General features: G+C 34.0%; 1 protein-coding gene across 1 annotated transcript; it reads right to left on the bottom strand.

The window, feature by feature from the left end:
- Positions 1 to 7,308: 7,308 nt before the first annotated feature.
- LOC143056327 (uncharacterized) lies at positions 7,309 to 10,422 on the bottom strand. Its single transcript, XM_076229416.1, has 2 exons — positions 10,065 to 10,422; positions 7,309 to 9,273 (listed from the first exon to the last, which is right to left on the bottom strand). The coding sequence occupies exon 2, from the start codon at positions 8,714 to 8,716 to the stop codon at positions 7,886 to 7,888; it is 831 nt and encodes a 276-aa protein (XP_076085531.1). The 5' UTR covers positions 8,717 to 9,273; positions 10,065 to 10,422; the 3' UTR covers positions 7,309 to 7,885.
- Between the last annotated feature and the right edge of the window lie 1,780 nt (positions 10,423 to 12,202).

Genomic DNA, 12,202 nt, shown 5'->3' with positions numbered 1-12,202 from the left:
TACATGTAACATACACAAATATACATGTAGGGTACCTGTTTGCCATTATGTACAATATATATATATATATATATAACGGCCAGCGAAAGCTCTTTTTTTGAGAGCCCAGGTGGTCGTGTGGTCTAGCGGGACGGCTGCAGTGCAGGCGATTTGGTGTCACGATATCACAGTAGCATGGGTTCGAATCCCGGCGAGGGAAGAACCAAAAATTTGCGAAAGCAAATTTACAGATCTAACATTGTTGGGTTGATGTTTAGACGAGTTGTATATACATTATGTACACAGCCATGTATCACCATCATTGATGGCGATCCGATGGATACATCTGTTGTAGGGTTGTCACTGACTCAGACGTACTTATAAATATAATTATTTTCTGTGACTGTATCTTACATTCATTTGTAGGATCCTTTACTATAGATAATTTAGCTGATCTGTAACAATAACATCTTCATGCCTTATATATCATGTACTGCAGTACGCCGCTAGATTAAAACTGACGTGGAAAGGTAACACACGGCCAGCGAAAGCTCTTTTTTTGAGAGCCCAGGTGGTCGTGTGGTCTAGCGGGACGGCTGCAGTGCAGGCGATTTGGTGTCACGATATCACAGTAGCATGGGTTCGAATCCCGGCGAGGGAAGAACCAAAAATTTGCGAAAGCAAATTTACAGATCTAACATTGTTGGGTTGATGTTTAGACGAGCTGTATATATATATATATAGTATAAGTGGTTGTTCATAGTCAAGGGAACTCTAATTAAGAATTACATAATGATGTGTTTTTCGTTTCGTACTATTTTGTGTTCATAAATTAAGCCGTAAGTTTTCTCGTTTGAATTGTTTTACATCTGTAAGTGCAAGGTCTGTTATAGCTGACTATGCATGTATATGAAAAATTTTGTCCTGATTTTTTTTAAGTTGCAATCTCTGTCCTGCCTTAAGCTTTTTATTTTTCACTCTATTCGGCCTTCTTACTTTTTTTTTTTTTAGTTAATCCTAACTTTATTTTTCATAAATTGATCAAAATTGTCATCATGTCTTTTTTTTGTCAAGTTGGTCATTCTGTCTTTTTTTTTTTTTTTAACTCCAAACACCTGTCCTGCCTTTTTCAACTTGAAATTTCATCCTAGCCTCCCCGTAGCCTGAAATCAAACGGTAGCTCCCTGAGCGGTGACGCCGATACACCACTGTTATTTGATCTTATTTTGCTGGCTTTAAATTGTGCCGCAATGTCCCAAAACTTTCCTTTGCTATTTTAGACAAATATTAAATTCAAAAATACATATAATAAATACATATTGATTTTGGGATTTTGTACCACTACAAAAAAGATAAGTTGCTTAAAGTTAGAAAGGTGTAGGATTATTTAAAGACAATTTTTAAATGGACGTAATCTTTGAAACAGTTGTACAAAAGACATTTGTACTACGAATGTAAATATATCAACAATATAAGAGCAGTAACAGGGACGTTTCATTTACCGCCGATTTCATTGGGTGTGTAGCCAAAGGTAATATCGTTTAGGCGAGTGACTTATTTCAAAAAGACGCTTAGTTAACGACTTTAATGCACCCACCTAACACACGGCTGTATTATATATCATTCGAAAGCTGTTAATCTGTACTTTCTGTTTTGCCCGGTCGTAAAAAAATCGTACGGTGCAATTTTTGTTAAATCAAGGTCAAAGGTCATGAAAAAACATTCCAAAATTTGCGATTACTAAATAAAACGCCATTTTCTAATTCTTGTACCATAAAATTTTCCAAAAGATCATATGAACTTTATGGAACATGATACAGAATTTCCAAATCAAACAAAAAATAAGAGATTCGATGCGCAAAATTTCCCGAAAATTGAAATTTATCGCAAATCCTAAAAAAATGAAAAATTATCCAAAAAGCAAAATATATCTTGGGGAATCGATATTTGTATGCTAAAAAAATAGATAAATGTATATGTTTTAGGTCAAGGAATATTTTTTTTGTAATTTTAAGATGCAATTATTAATTAATGTTCATGGAACAGCCTTCTATTGAAGTGTTTGCACTTGCCCAAAAATCTGCCATCTGCAAATAGCGATCATTTTGTTAATCTATCTGTCTATGTTAAAATAGCACATCGCTAATTGTGAATATCAGGGAGAAGAATGATTTTCCATAATAAAAGAAGGGGTATCTAAGTAAGAAAAGAATAAATGTGAGGTAATTGAGGTTAAAATATGTTTTTTACGAAGTCAAACTTTTTTACTTTTTGTAATCATGTTCAAATGCAAACATTACTTTGCGACTAAATCGTAGGCAACATTGAAATAAGTAACCCTGTTTAGAAACACTTGGTTGTCTAAAGCGGGATGTAAACGAACTAGATAAAATGCGGCTGCTTCTTGTTTAGTTTAAAATCGTGTTATAGTAAGTCATATTAAATGTGTTTAGAAGTTTAATCGCTTTAATTATTTGAATAAAAGATGCTTTTAGCATTTTCTACATAAGCTTTAAAAATACAAATGCATGTCATTGTGTATGTAAAACACTATAAGCATGCAGTTGTGAAATAACAAAATGAAAAAGTTAAATACCCTTCCTGACCTCATAAGATCATTCGCTGTTTTAGGAGTGTTCGTTTTCATGGTATGCTGTGTTTTTTGGACTGTTGTTCGTCTCTTGGACTTTGATTTTATTTTGTTCATGGTTTTAATTAACTTTATTTGATTCATGGTTTGAGATGTTGGTTGTCCCTTTGGTATTATTTTACTTTAAAGACATTAACTTGCAGTAATGAAAAAAATCACCTCTATATTCGGTTGGTGACATTCACGGCAGAAATGACGGCAATTTGGTTACGTCGATGGAACTTATCAGTCGTCATCTGGCGAAACAGATATCTCATAATTGTCAACCAACTCGTAGTGGCGTCCATGAAATTTTCAAAGGGATGATTCCAACTTTGCATTTGAACTCTGGTTTAAAACATGTTTAAACCACCATTTTTCTTGAAATGTCCTGTACCAAGTCAGACATATGGCAGTTGGTATCGAATAATCTGTTTCTTTGTATGTTGGCGTTTGTTTTTGTAGCGGTTCTGTGTTTCTGTTATATCGTTGTGTTCCTCTTATAGTTGATGCGTTTCCCTAGTTTTTGCTTTGTGACCCGGATTTATTTCAGTTACTAGTAAATCGATTGATGACTATTGAATAGCGGTATAATATAGTTGCCTTTATTTCAGAGGAGTTGAGGCTCAAAGAAATTGGTCTCTTCCTTTAGTAATGTAGATATGCCGGCGTTGCTATAATGTTGTTACATAGAAATGAAAAGTTTATAATTTGGTAGTAAGGGGTGTTTTTATGGGTTGTTTTATGCTCATCTCTTTTGTCGTAAGACTTGTTCTCAACCAACCCTCATCATCGATTTCAAGATACGTGATAGAGTAAACTTTATCTGTTGAGTCTTTTATTTTCAATTTCAATGGAAAATACGAGTCCAACATTATCACAAAGTTTGCACTATTCAGTGAGATGACATCATTTATATAATGGAAAGTGAAGTTTCAAGATAATGATAGCTTCTTTTCAGTCGTCATCAGAAACTCTTGTATGAAGTCATCCTCGTATGAAAAATGAACTAGTCATTCAAGCTTTTCAGGAAGTCTAGTTGTAACTAGAATCGTTGCGTATTAAATATATATATTTTTTCTTCAAAATTATTCTTATTTGATGAATTAATGCATGTAAACAATGAACAACGCAATTTAAGCAATCAAGTAGTCAAGCTTTATAATGTGTTTACTAGTTTTTGACATTCTTTGAAATTTCAATTTTCATCAATTTATTTTCTATTTATTTTGGTCAAATTTTCAATTCACATAAAATAAATAAAAGGTCTTTTCACTACATCAATATTTATAATGAAGCTTCAAATCAAACAATTAGAAAAGTCGAAATATGTTTATTTTAGTCTGGTAGTTACAATGCAGATTGCAATCTCTTAGTTTCACCCCCTTTATTTCAAGCATTAAGATGATTCGCGCACATATTTTTTTACTTTAAATTTTTGAGATTCTTAAGAATTTGTTTATTAAATCTTATATTGACCACATACAATGTTTAAATAGGAAGAAATGCTAAAAAGCTGTTTTTTTTCGCAGATGGCGGTATTTTGGGCAACTGTATGCGTTGTTATGATTTGCTGTTTGATTAAAAGTAAGCATAATTTTAGGAAATTTTATGATGTCAAAAACTTCTTTGATAGTTATTACAGGGTTTTACTTAGTTTTAATTGATTAGCATTTGCACCAGAAAGAAAAATTTGGGTTTTCACACATTTTGTTAACTTTTACTCGAATTTCAGGAAACGTGCTCTCTGTAAAAAAAAACGCTTTAAATATTTAAAAATGCATTTGAATAATGACTGTTAATCTCTCTGCTAAAAGCTTAAATTGTTTGCATATGTGAATTTAGTATATAAAAGTCATATTATGCAATCAGGCTGAAATCTCAGAAAATATGCACTTATTCGTCCTTGGCCTTTGATCTTGATTTGACGGAAATAGCACCGTACGATTTTTTTACGACCGGGCAAAACAGATAGTACAGATGTGTAGCTTTCAAATGATATATAATTTAGCCGTGTGTTAGGTAGGTGCATTAAAAATTTAATTTTATGGTTAAAGTCACTCGCCTATTTGGTTAACTTGCTTTTTAGCTGAACCATGAAGTCATTCACGGTTAGGTTAGGTAAACTATCCTACTTTAAGAGTAGAATAGTCCGACAGATAACCAATCTATATGTCTGTTCGACTAGGCTACTTCGAAAGGAGGGTAGTATTCCTGACCTAATAATGACTTAACGGTTCAGCTAACAAGCAAGCTAACCAAAGAAATTACCGTTGCCTACACACTCAGTGGAATATTACCACAAGTCAATTACATTCTACTTTTCAAATGTCTTTAAAATGACCTTCTAAATCAGTACTATGTTTTACAAATAACATTATAGGATAATTTCCTTTCTCAGCACAGTCGAGTGAAATGAAAACCGTAATCGTGTACGAGGCCGTTATCAATGAAATTAACTTGCAACGTCGTCACATGTCATCCTAACTCGATTCTTTTCTCAATTTCGTCTTAAGCCCCGGTCACAACAGATCGTACGATTTTTTTTGTCGCGGAAGATCTATAAAATAGTTGTCGTACGACGATCACAGATGACCCACGATTTGACAAAAATTCCTGTCGTGGCGCTGTATAGATGTGTCGTGGGTTCGTTGTGACCAGGGCTTTACCAGCTCAAGCGAGGAAAGGTTGAGATGATCAACGATAATCTATAAATCATGTCTTTCTCCCTCAATATATATGAGAGTCAACGTTGATGCAAATGCCAATACGAAATGTACAATATAGGAAGTACAGTACCCACCTTCAAATACTCAAAATATACATCGGACCCTTTTCATAAGGGGTACCCGCTTACTGACATAAGGGGGGGGGGCTCCAGTTATACATCAGTGGTTTCCTATGTAATTAACCTTTTTTCCACGAAAGGGGGCCGAGGGGCCGGGCACCCAGTCCCCCAGATCCGCCTATGATCAGCCCCTGATTGTATCCCCACACTTCATTTGTTATAAACAGTCACTCGACCTTAAGATGGATCATCAGTATATATTTTCTCAGAGAGAATTTTCTTATACCGTCCGGCCGTTGCCAAAAAAAAGATTTTACTATGGTTTTTTTTCAAAAATATAATAAAAAGTATGGGTCACCATAGGATATTAAAGTTTGGGTTTTAAAAATTTATTAATTAGTGTTTATCAGGTATAATAGGCTTTGGCTATGATGACTAAGGGCGTTTTTATTTTAGAAGAAATGTTATTTCAACTTCAGATTGACCAAATATCACATTGTTGACATTTAAAATATCAAGCATCTTATTCATACAACAATATATTTGTTTATACCAGAGACATATAATACATATTATATGTTTGGGTTTTAAAAATTTATTAGTGTTTATCAGGTATAATAGGCTTTGGCTATGATGACTAAGGGCGTTTTTATTTTAGAAGAAATGTTATTTCAATCAAATTGACCAAATATCACATTGTTGACATTTAAAATATCAAGCGTCTTATTCATACAACAATATATTTGTTTATACCAGAGACATATAATACATATAAAAAAATATATGTCTCTGTTTATACATTGACTCATTTTATTTTTATGAAACAAATTAAAAGTTGGACCTATAAATTTTGAATGAAAACTTCAACTGTACGTGACTGACTAATCAAATTAGTTTCAAGTAATGGCCCGTATCAATAGTTCAATAAAAGCTCCACCGAGAGTTAAAAAGAAACAGTCAGTCATTCTTGTAATGTTGTTTTCACGGTCCAAACTGTAACGTTTGTAGCCTATTCTGTTATCCGGCGTGACGTAGCAGCCGGTAGTTACAGCATCCGGGCATCACTGTAGGTGACGCTTTTCCCTAGATACTCCAATCACCGCTAATGGTCAGTGGTAATACCCGAGGGTAAGTTAATTGAGATAACACTTTACATTTATTAATTAAGGTGTAAACAGTAATTAGATGGCATACAATTATTTTGATAAGCTAGACAGTGTGGCACAAGGTCGTTATAGTACCAAATTAGTGTTAATTAACAGTGATGAATGTCCATACAAGTTCCCTGCAGGTGTTTGGAAAAATAACCCATCATGTTGGCCAGATCTCCAGTTTGGAGATGTGTATTCCTATTTAATTGACTCGCCAGGTATTTAGAATTAAAAATTATTAAGCTGAGCACACCTATAGATAACTTTAATTATTTTTTTCCGGTTTTGAAGAATAAGGGTGTACCGATTTATGCAGTGAAATATTAGTATGAAAAGATGAGGCATATATTCTGTTATCCGAACATACGGGCATTTTCAAAACGAGTAATCTCCCTTTCCTAGTTACGCCGATTTCCGATGTCAAGGAGGTGAAGCTTTGGTGTATAGATAATAGGGCAGATGCTCATTTTTAATAAAGAATTTGTCGTGAATGCACCTGTGTCTTATATTGTTATTTTAATTGAAACATGCCCAAGTCATGTTGTGCAGTTGGCTGTAAAAATCACAACTTGATGCTGAAAAGATTATCATTCTTTAGATTTCCAAGAAATGCAGACAGACAAATTAAGTGGTTAGCTGCACTTAAAAGAGACAAACCAGACGGTACACCGTGGGTTCCAACAAAACACTCAGTAATATGTAGCGAGCATTTCATCACAGGTAATACATTTGGAATATGATTGGTTGTGACAACCCACAATGTAAAACTCAGTGGTATCATCTTAAATGTTTAAAAATGAAAAGAATACCAAAAGGACAATGGTTATGTAAAGACTGTAAAAACATTCCCGTTACTAGCTCTTAATAAATACTTTTGCATGTGGACCTGTCACCATCAGAGACGTATATAACAGTGTTCAACTTTTGTAGTTATTTATTGTTATAATTTTGTTTTTGGAGACCATTACAGCAAATTTCCTAATGCATGTAAAGGAAAACTTTGTTGGCTTGTTTGCTTTGTTTGTATAATTGTTGACACAAAGGCATAGTTAAACTTGTATATATAATATTTGAATTTAATTGGGTGTTATCATAATGATTGTACAATATAAAAACAAAGCAAGCAAGTTAACTTAAGTCTTGCTCTACATGCTGTAGGAAATTAGCTGTAAATGTTGAACTCAACAACAGTCAGATATTGATCATAAGTGCATGCATATATGTAACCTAGAACTACATATATTTTTTATTTACTATGTATATACAGTCAATATTTGAAAATAATAAACATTTATCATTCAGCCACTATAAAAAGGATGTTCTAAATTAGAGGTATTGTCAATCACTTTCTTCATTGTAGACAATTCCTTCCCCCATGTTGGTTAATGATCCGCAAATGCGGACGAGTTTGTCTATTCGAGCTTGCTTCTTGGTGGATGCCTCATCGGTGGTTGATTTAAGCATATTGATTGGTATAGTCCCTTGTAGAATTTTGTACCGGTTTTTCATCAAACCGATCACTCTCTCAATATGAATTCTGATGCTGCTCATTTTACGCGATGTTTCAACCTCCTCTGCAGATAACTGTGATTTTCCCTTTGTAAAAGCCGGAATTATAAGTTCTGCAGAGCATACACTGGCAAAGTCGTCTTGAAGAGTAAAGCCTCTATCTGCAAGAATTTGATCACCTGGGTGATGATATATTGAACTTATAAACCCAGATGACCTCACAATTTCGGTGTCTGACACTCTACCGCCCCATACTTCAGATAAAAATGTTATTGAACCTAAAGGGCTACAGCCAATTAAAACTTTAACAGTACTGTGCTTTTTATAGTTGGAGTAGCATTTTGCTCTGGCGTTTAATTTTTTTGGTCTATCTATAAATATTTCAAAACAGTCTATTATACATGTTAGTCGAGGGTATTTGACCTTGAAAACACTTGGTAAGGTACGTTTCATTGTTTCACGATCAGGCCAGTGTATCAGAAAGTCAAGCTTTGTACTCATTAGGTCAATCCACCTCCAGAACATGTCATGAAGAGTAGAAGAAGGAATTCCACATTGGTCTGCAATATACTCAAACGGCATATCTAACTTTAATTTAACTAATGTCACAAAGAATTGATCACGCAATGCCAATTTACTTGCTAGAGGCGTTCTTGTCATAAATGTCTGTAAAAATGTAAATACGGACAGGAAAACATCCCACTTCAAACCAGTATAAAAATTGGATTTGACGTCATTGTTTTCAATGATAGAGGAAGAAAGTCTAAGCGTTGTTATCTAAGAAGAGAGTTTATCATTTTCCTGTATTAGACGGTCACGTTCTGATCGTAAGTTGTCCATTTCACTATAAATCATTTCCCGTTCAGATGAGGTAACGGGTCTGTGTATGGCAGACGTGCCCCTAGCAGGTGATTCCATGAAAGCATTATTAAGATACGGCATAGGTGATAACGGTGAAGTTGCTATATTTTCCTTCTTTTGTCTTAAAGGTGAACATGGTGTTGCTTCATACATAATACATGATTCAGGGGTTGGAAGATTTTGGTCAAATTTCACCCTTTTCACTGCTAAATCTGGTGATGTGAAGTGGATTTTCCTTTTAGCTACGTTTTCATAACGCTCTATTTTTTTCAGTTGAACTGTCTTTGTATTGGTTACAGCAAAGGAGAACACAGAAGGCACATAGTCAGGGTGATCGTGATCTTCATTTGGTTTACCTGAAATATTATATTTACTCAATTCAGTTAATGGGAAAAAAATGCTAAGAGGTTAGATAGTCTAGATATATATTTAAATACATGTACTATACAAATAGTTCAAATCGAGAGGTTTATTTATTTGAATTTGTTTTGATTTTAAACAGCGTATTTTAATGACCAATAAATTCAAGGTAACATTTAAAATTCGGGTTTCACTTGTCTTAATGCAAACACAATACTTATTTATGTTAATGTGGTCAGAATCACCTTCCTGTTAATTAGTTGCCATTCAAGATAAACAGTTCATATGTTATCAGACTGATCAACTTGTTAGCACCTTATAAAAACAGCTTGATTCCGTAAATTTTATCTTTGCCAGATGACCACATCTACCTGTTATCTTTGATGTTTATAATTTTAATATCGCAATTAATTTCAACAGGAATACGATCGTGGCTAATCAAACAAGATATACAATCGCACATGGCTTGGAATTCATTAAAATAATTTCTAATATCCATTTGACTTCAAAATGTTTTATTTTACATCAATTATATTTAAAGGTATTGCAAACGGACTTAAAATAAGTTAAATTAAATGAAAAATATTCAAAAACAGGATTTTAAAAACTTGTCTTTAGGAATTAAAAAGTAACAAGACGGTAAGTGCTGAAAAAAACAAAATTTGAAGGTGTGTGTTTGTGAGTTGAAATAAAACAGTTAAGATCGTGTATCTGTATGTTTTAAAACAGAGGAATTAATTAATTTATAATCATTTTAAACATATGAAGTGAAATACAAATGTATTACCTGTGATGAAATGCTCGCTACATATTACTGAGTGTTTTGTTGGAACCCACGGTGTACCGTCTGGTTTGTCTCTTTTAAGTGCAGCTAACCACTTAATTTGTCTGTCTGCATTTCTTGGAAATCTAAAGAATGATAATCTTTTCAGCATCAAGTTGTGATTTTTACAGCCAACTGCACAACATGACTTGGGCATGTTTCAATTAAAATAACAATATAAGACACAGGTGCATTCACGACAAATTCTTTATTAAAAATGAGCATCTGCCCTATTATCTATACACCAAAGCTTCACCTCCTTGACATCGGAAATCGGCGTAACTAGGAAAGGGAGATTACTCGTTTTGAAAATGCCCGTATGTTCGGATAACAGAATATATATTAACTAAGAGACAAGCCATGTGTACTGATTAACATACTTTAATATAATGCTAGAGCTAAGTAATCAACACAAATACATAAAGCAATACGACGCGACCTTATCTGCTATGTCCATCAACACAACACGTGCGTGAACTCTGAACTGTATAGATATTTATGAATGAATGAAAGTTACAATATTACATCTCTTCTTTTCTCAGATTAAACTTCTACTTTAATTAATTATATTACTGTCTGTGTAGTCATAAAATCTTTAACTGTCTGTGTAAACAAATTAAGTGATAAGATGCATAAAATTGTATCAATAGAAAATTAGAACTTTATAGTCTGTGATAAATGTAAATTATCTGGTACGCGTACTGTAATGTCAATATAATTAGTGGATCGTCTGATCAATCTGATAAGGCTATCATTACGAGTGTGAATAGTAAATTCCACAAAATCGATTTGTATCATAAATTCACAAACATATAAATCAACATCAAACCTAACTGATACATCAGAAAGAGCACAGGATTATTATGCCTGTAACACAGCTCTTTAACGCACAAAATCATCGAGATGTTTCGGTGTTTGTTTTTCTCGTGATGATCTTCTTAATGGTGTGTTTGGTATAATGTCATCATCAATGATTTCTTCTATTTCCTCATCAGTCATTATCTTAGATTTCCCAACCTTTTTGAAGTGTGACGAATTTCGAGTTATATCTTTTTGTTGTTCATTCGTTGCCGTAATCATACTACCCTTTTTATTCTTGATTGTTAATGGTTGAGGATTGTACGGGGTAGATAGTTTATCTTTCTTTTCCTGTTTAACTAGTACGGTATCTCCTACTGTAAAATCAGGTACTTTTACTGAATGTTTTTTTTCGAAGTATAATTTCATTTTACTTTTGTTCTTGTGGTCTTCTTTGCGAACTTCACTGTCGGCATGGTCATTTATTGAAATGTTCGGCATTTTTGTATTGATTTTCCTTCCAAATAAAAGTTCTGCCGGGGACACGTTAGTTGTTGAGTGTGGTGTTGCTCTATAATTGCGAAGAAATGTGTGTATTTCTTGCTTCCAACTACGATGTTCCGTTTGAGCTGCACGAATTGCTTTTCCTATAGTTCTCATGAATCTTTCACTTTCCGCGTTAGCGCGAGGCCATAACGGAGTTATTTTGCGGTGGTTAAAACCCATGTTATCTGCAAAATTTCGGAATTCTCCTGAATTAAACGGCGGTCCGTTGTCTGTTTTCAGTTCTTTCGGTATTCCAAAAATTGAGAAAGTTTTGTCTAAAAGCGGTATGACGGATTTTGCGGTTAAACTGGTTAAGGTTTCTATTACAGGATACCTTGAGTATTCATCTATGATTACCATAACGTAATATCCATTCGGAAATGGTCCACAAAAATCCATGCTGAGATTCTCCCATACATTATTCGGTATCTCAGACATTTGTAACGGTTCGAAAACATTTTTCGGGGTTGACGCTAAACATGGTATACATGATTTACACGTTTGTTCTACAAGTTTGTCTATTCCAGGGAAGTATACCTTTTCACGTAACAACTGTTTTGTACGTACTATGCCCTGGTGCCCTTCATGTGCAAGGTCAATTACACGCATCTGTAATTCTTTCGGAACGACGATTCTATTATCATGAAGTATGATCTCCATATCATTAACGGGAACGACTGTTAATTCGTATCGTAATCTTGAAAATGTATCTAGCGTATTACTCTCATACTTGTCCCACCTGTTTGATTTTAATGCAG

This window comes from Mytilus galloprovincialis, chromosome 13, assembly GCF_965363235.1.
Source record: "Mytilus galloprovincialis chromosome 13, xbMytGall1.hap1.1, whole genome shotgun sequence".
NCBI classification, from domain to species: domain Eukaryota; kingdom Metazoa; phylum Mollusca; class Bivalvia; order Mytilida; family Mytilidae; genus Mytilus; species Mytilus galloprovincialis.
This window is presented reverse-complemented; position numbering and strand designations above follow the sequence as displayed.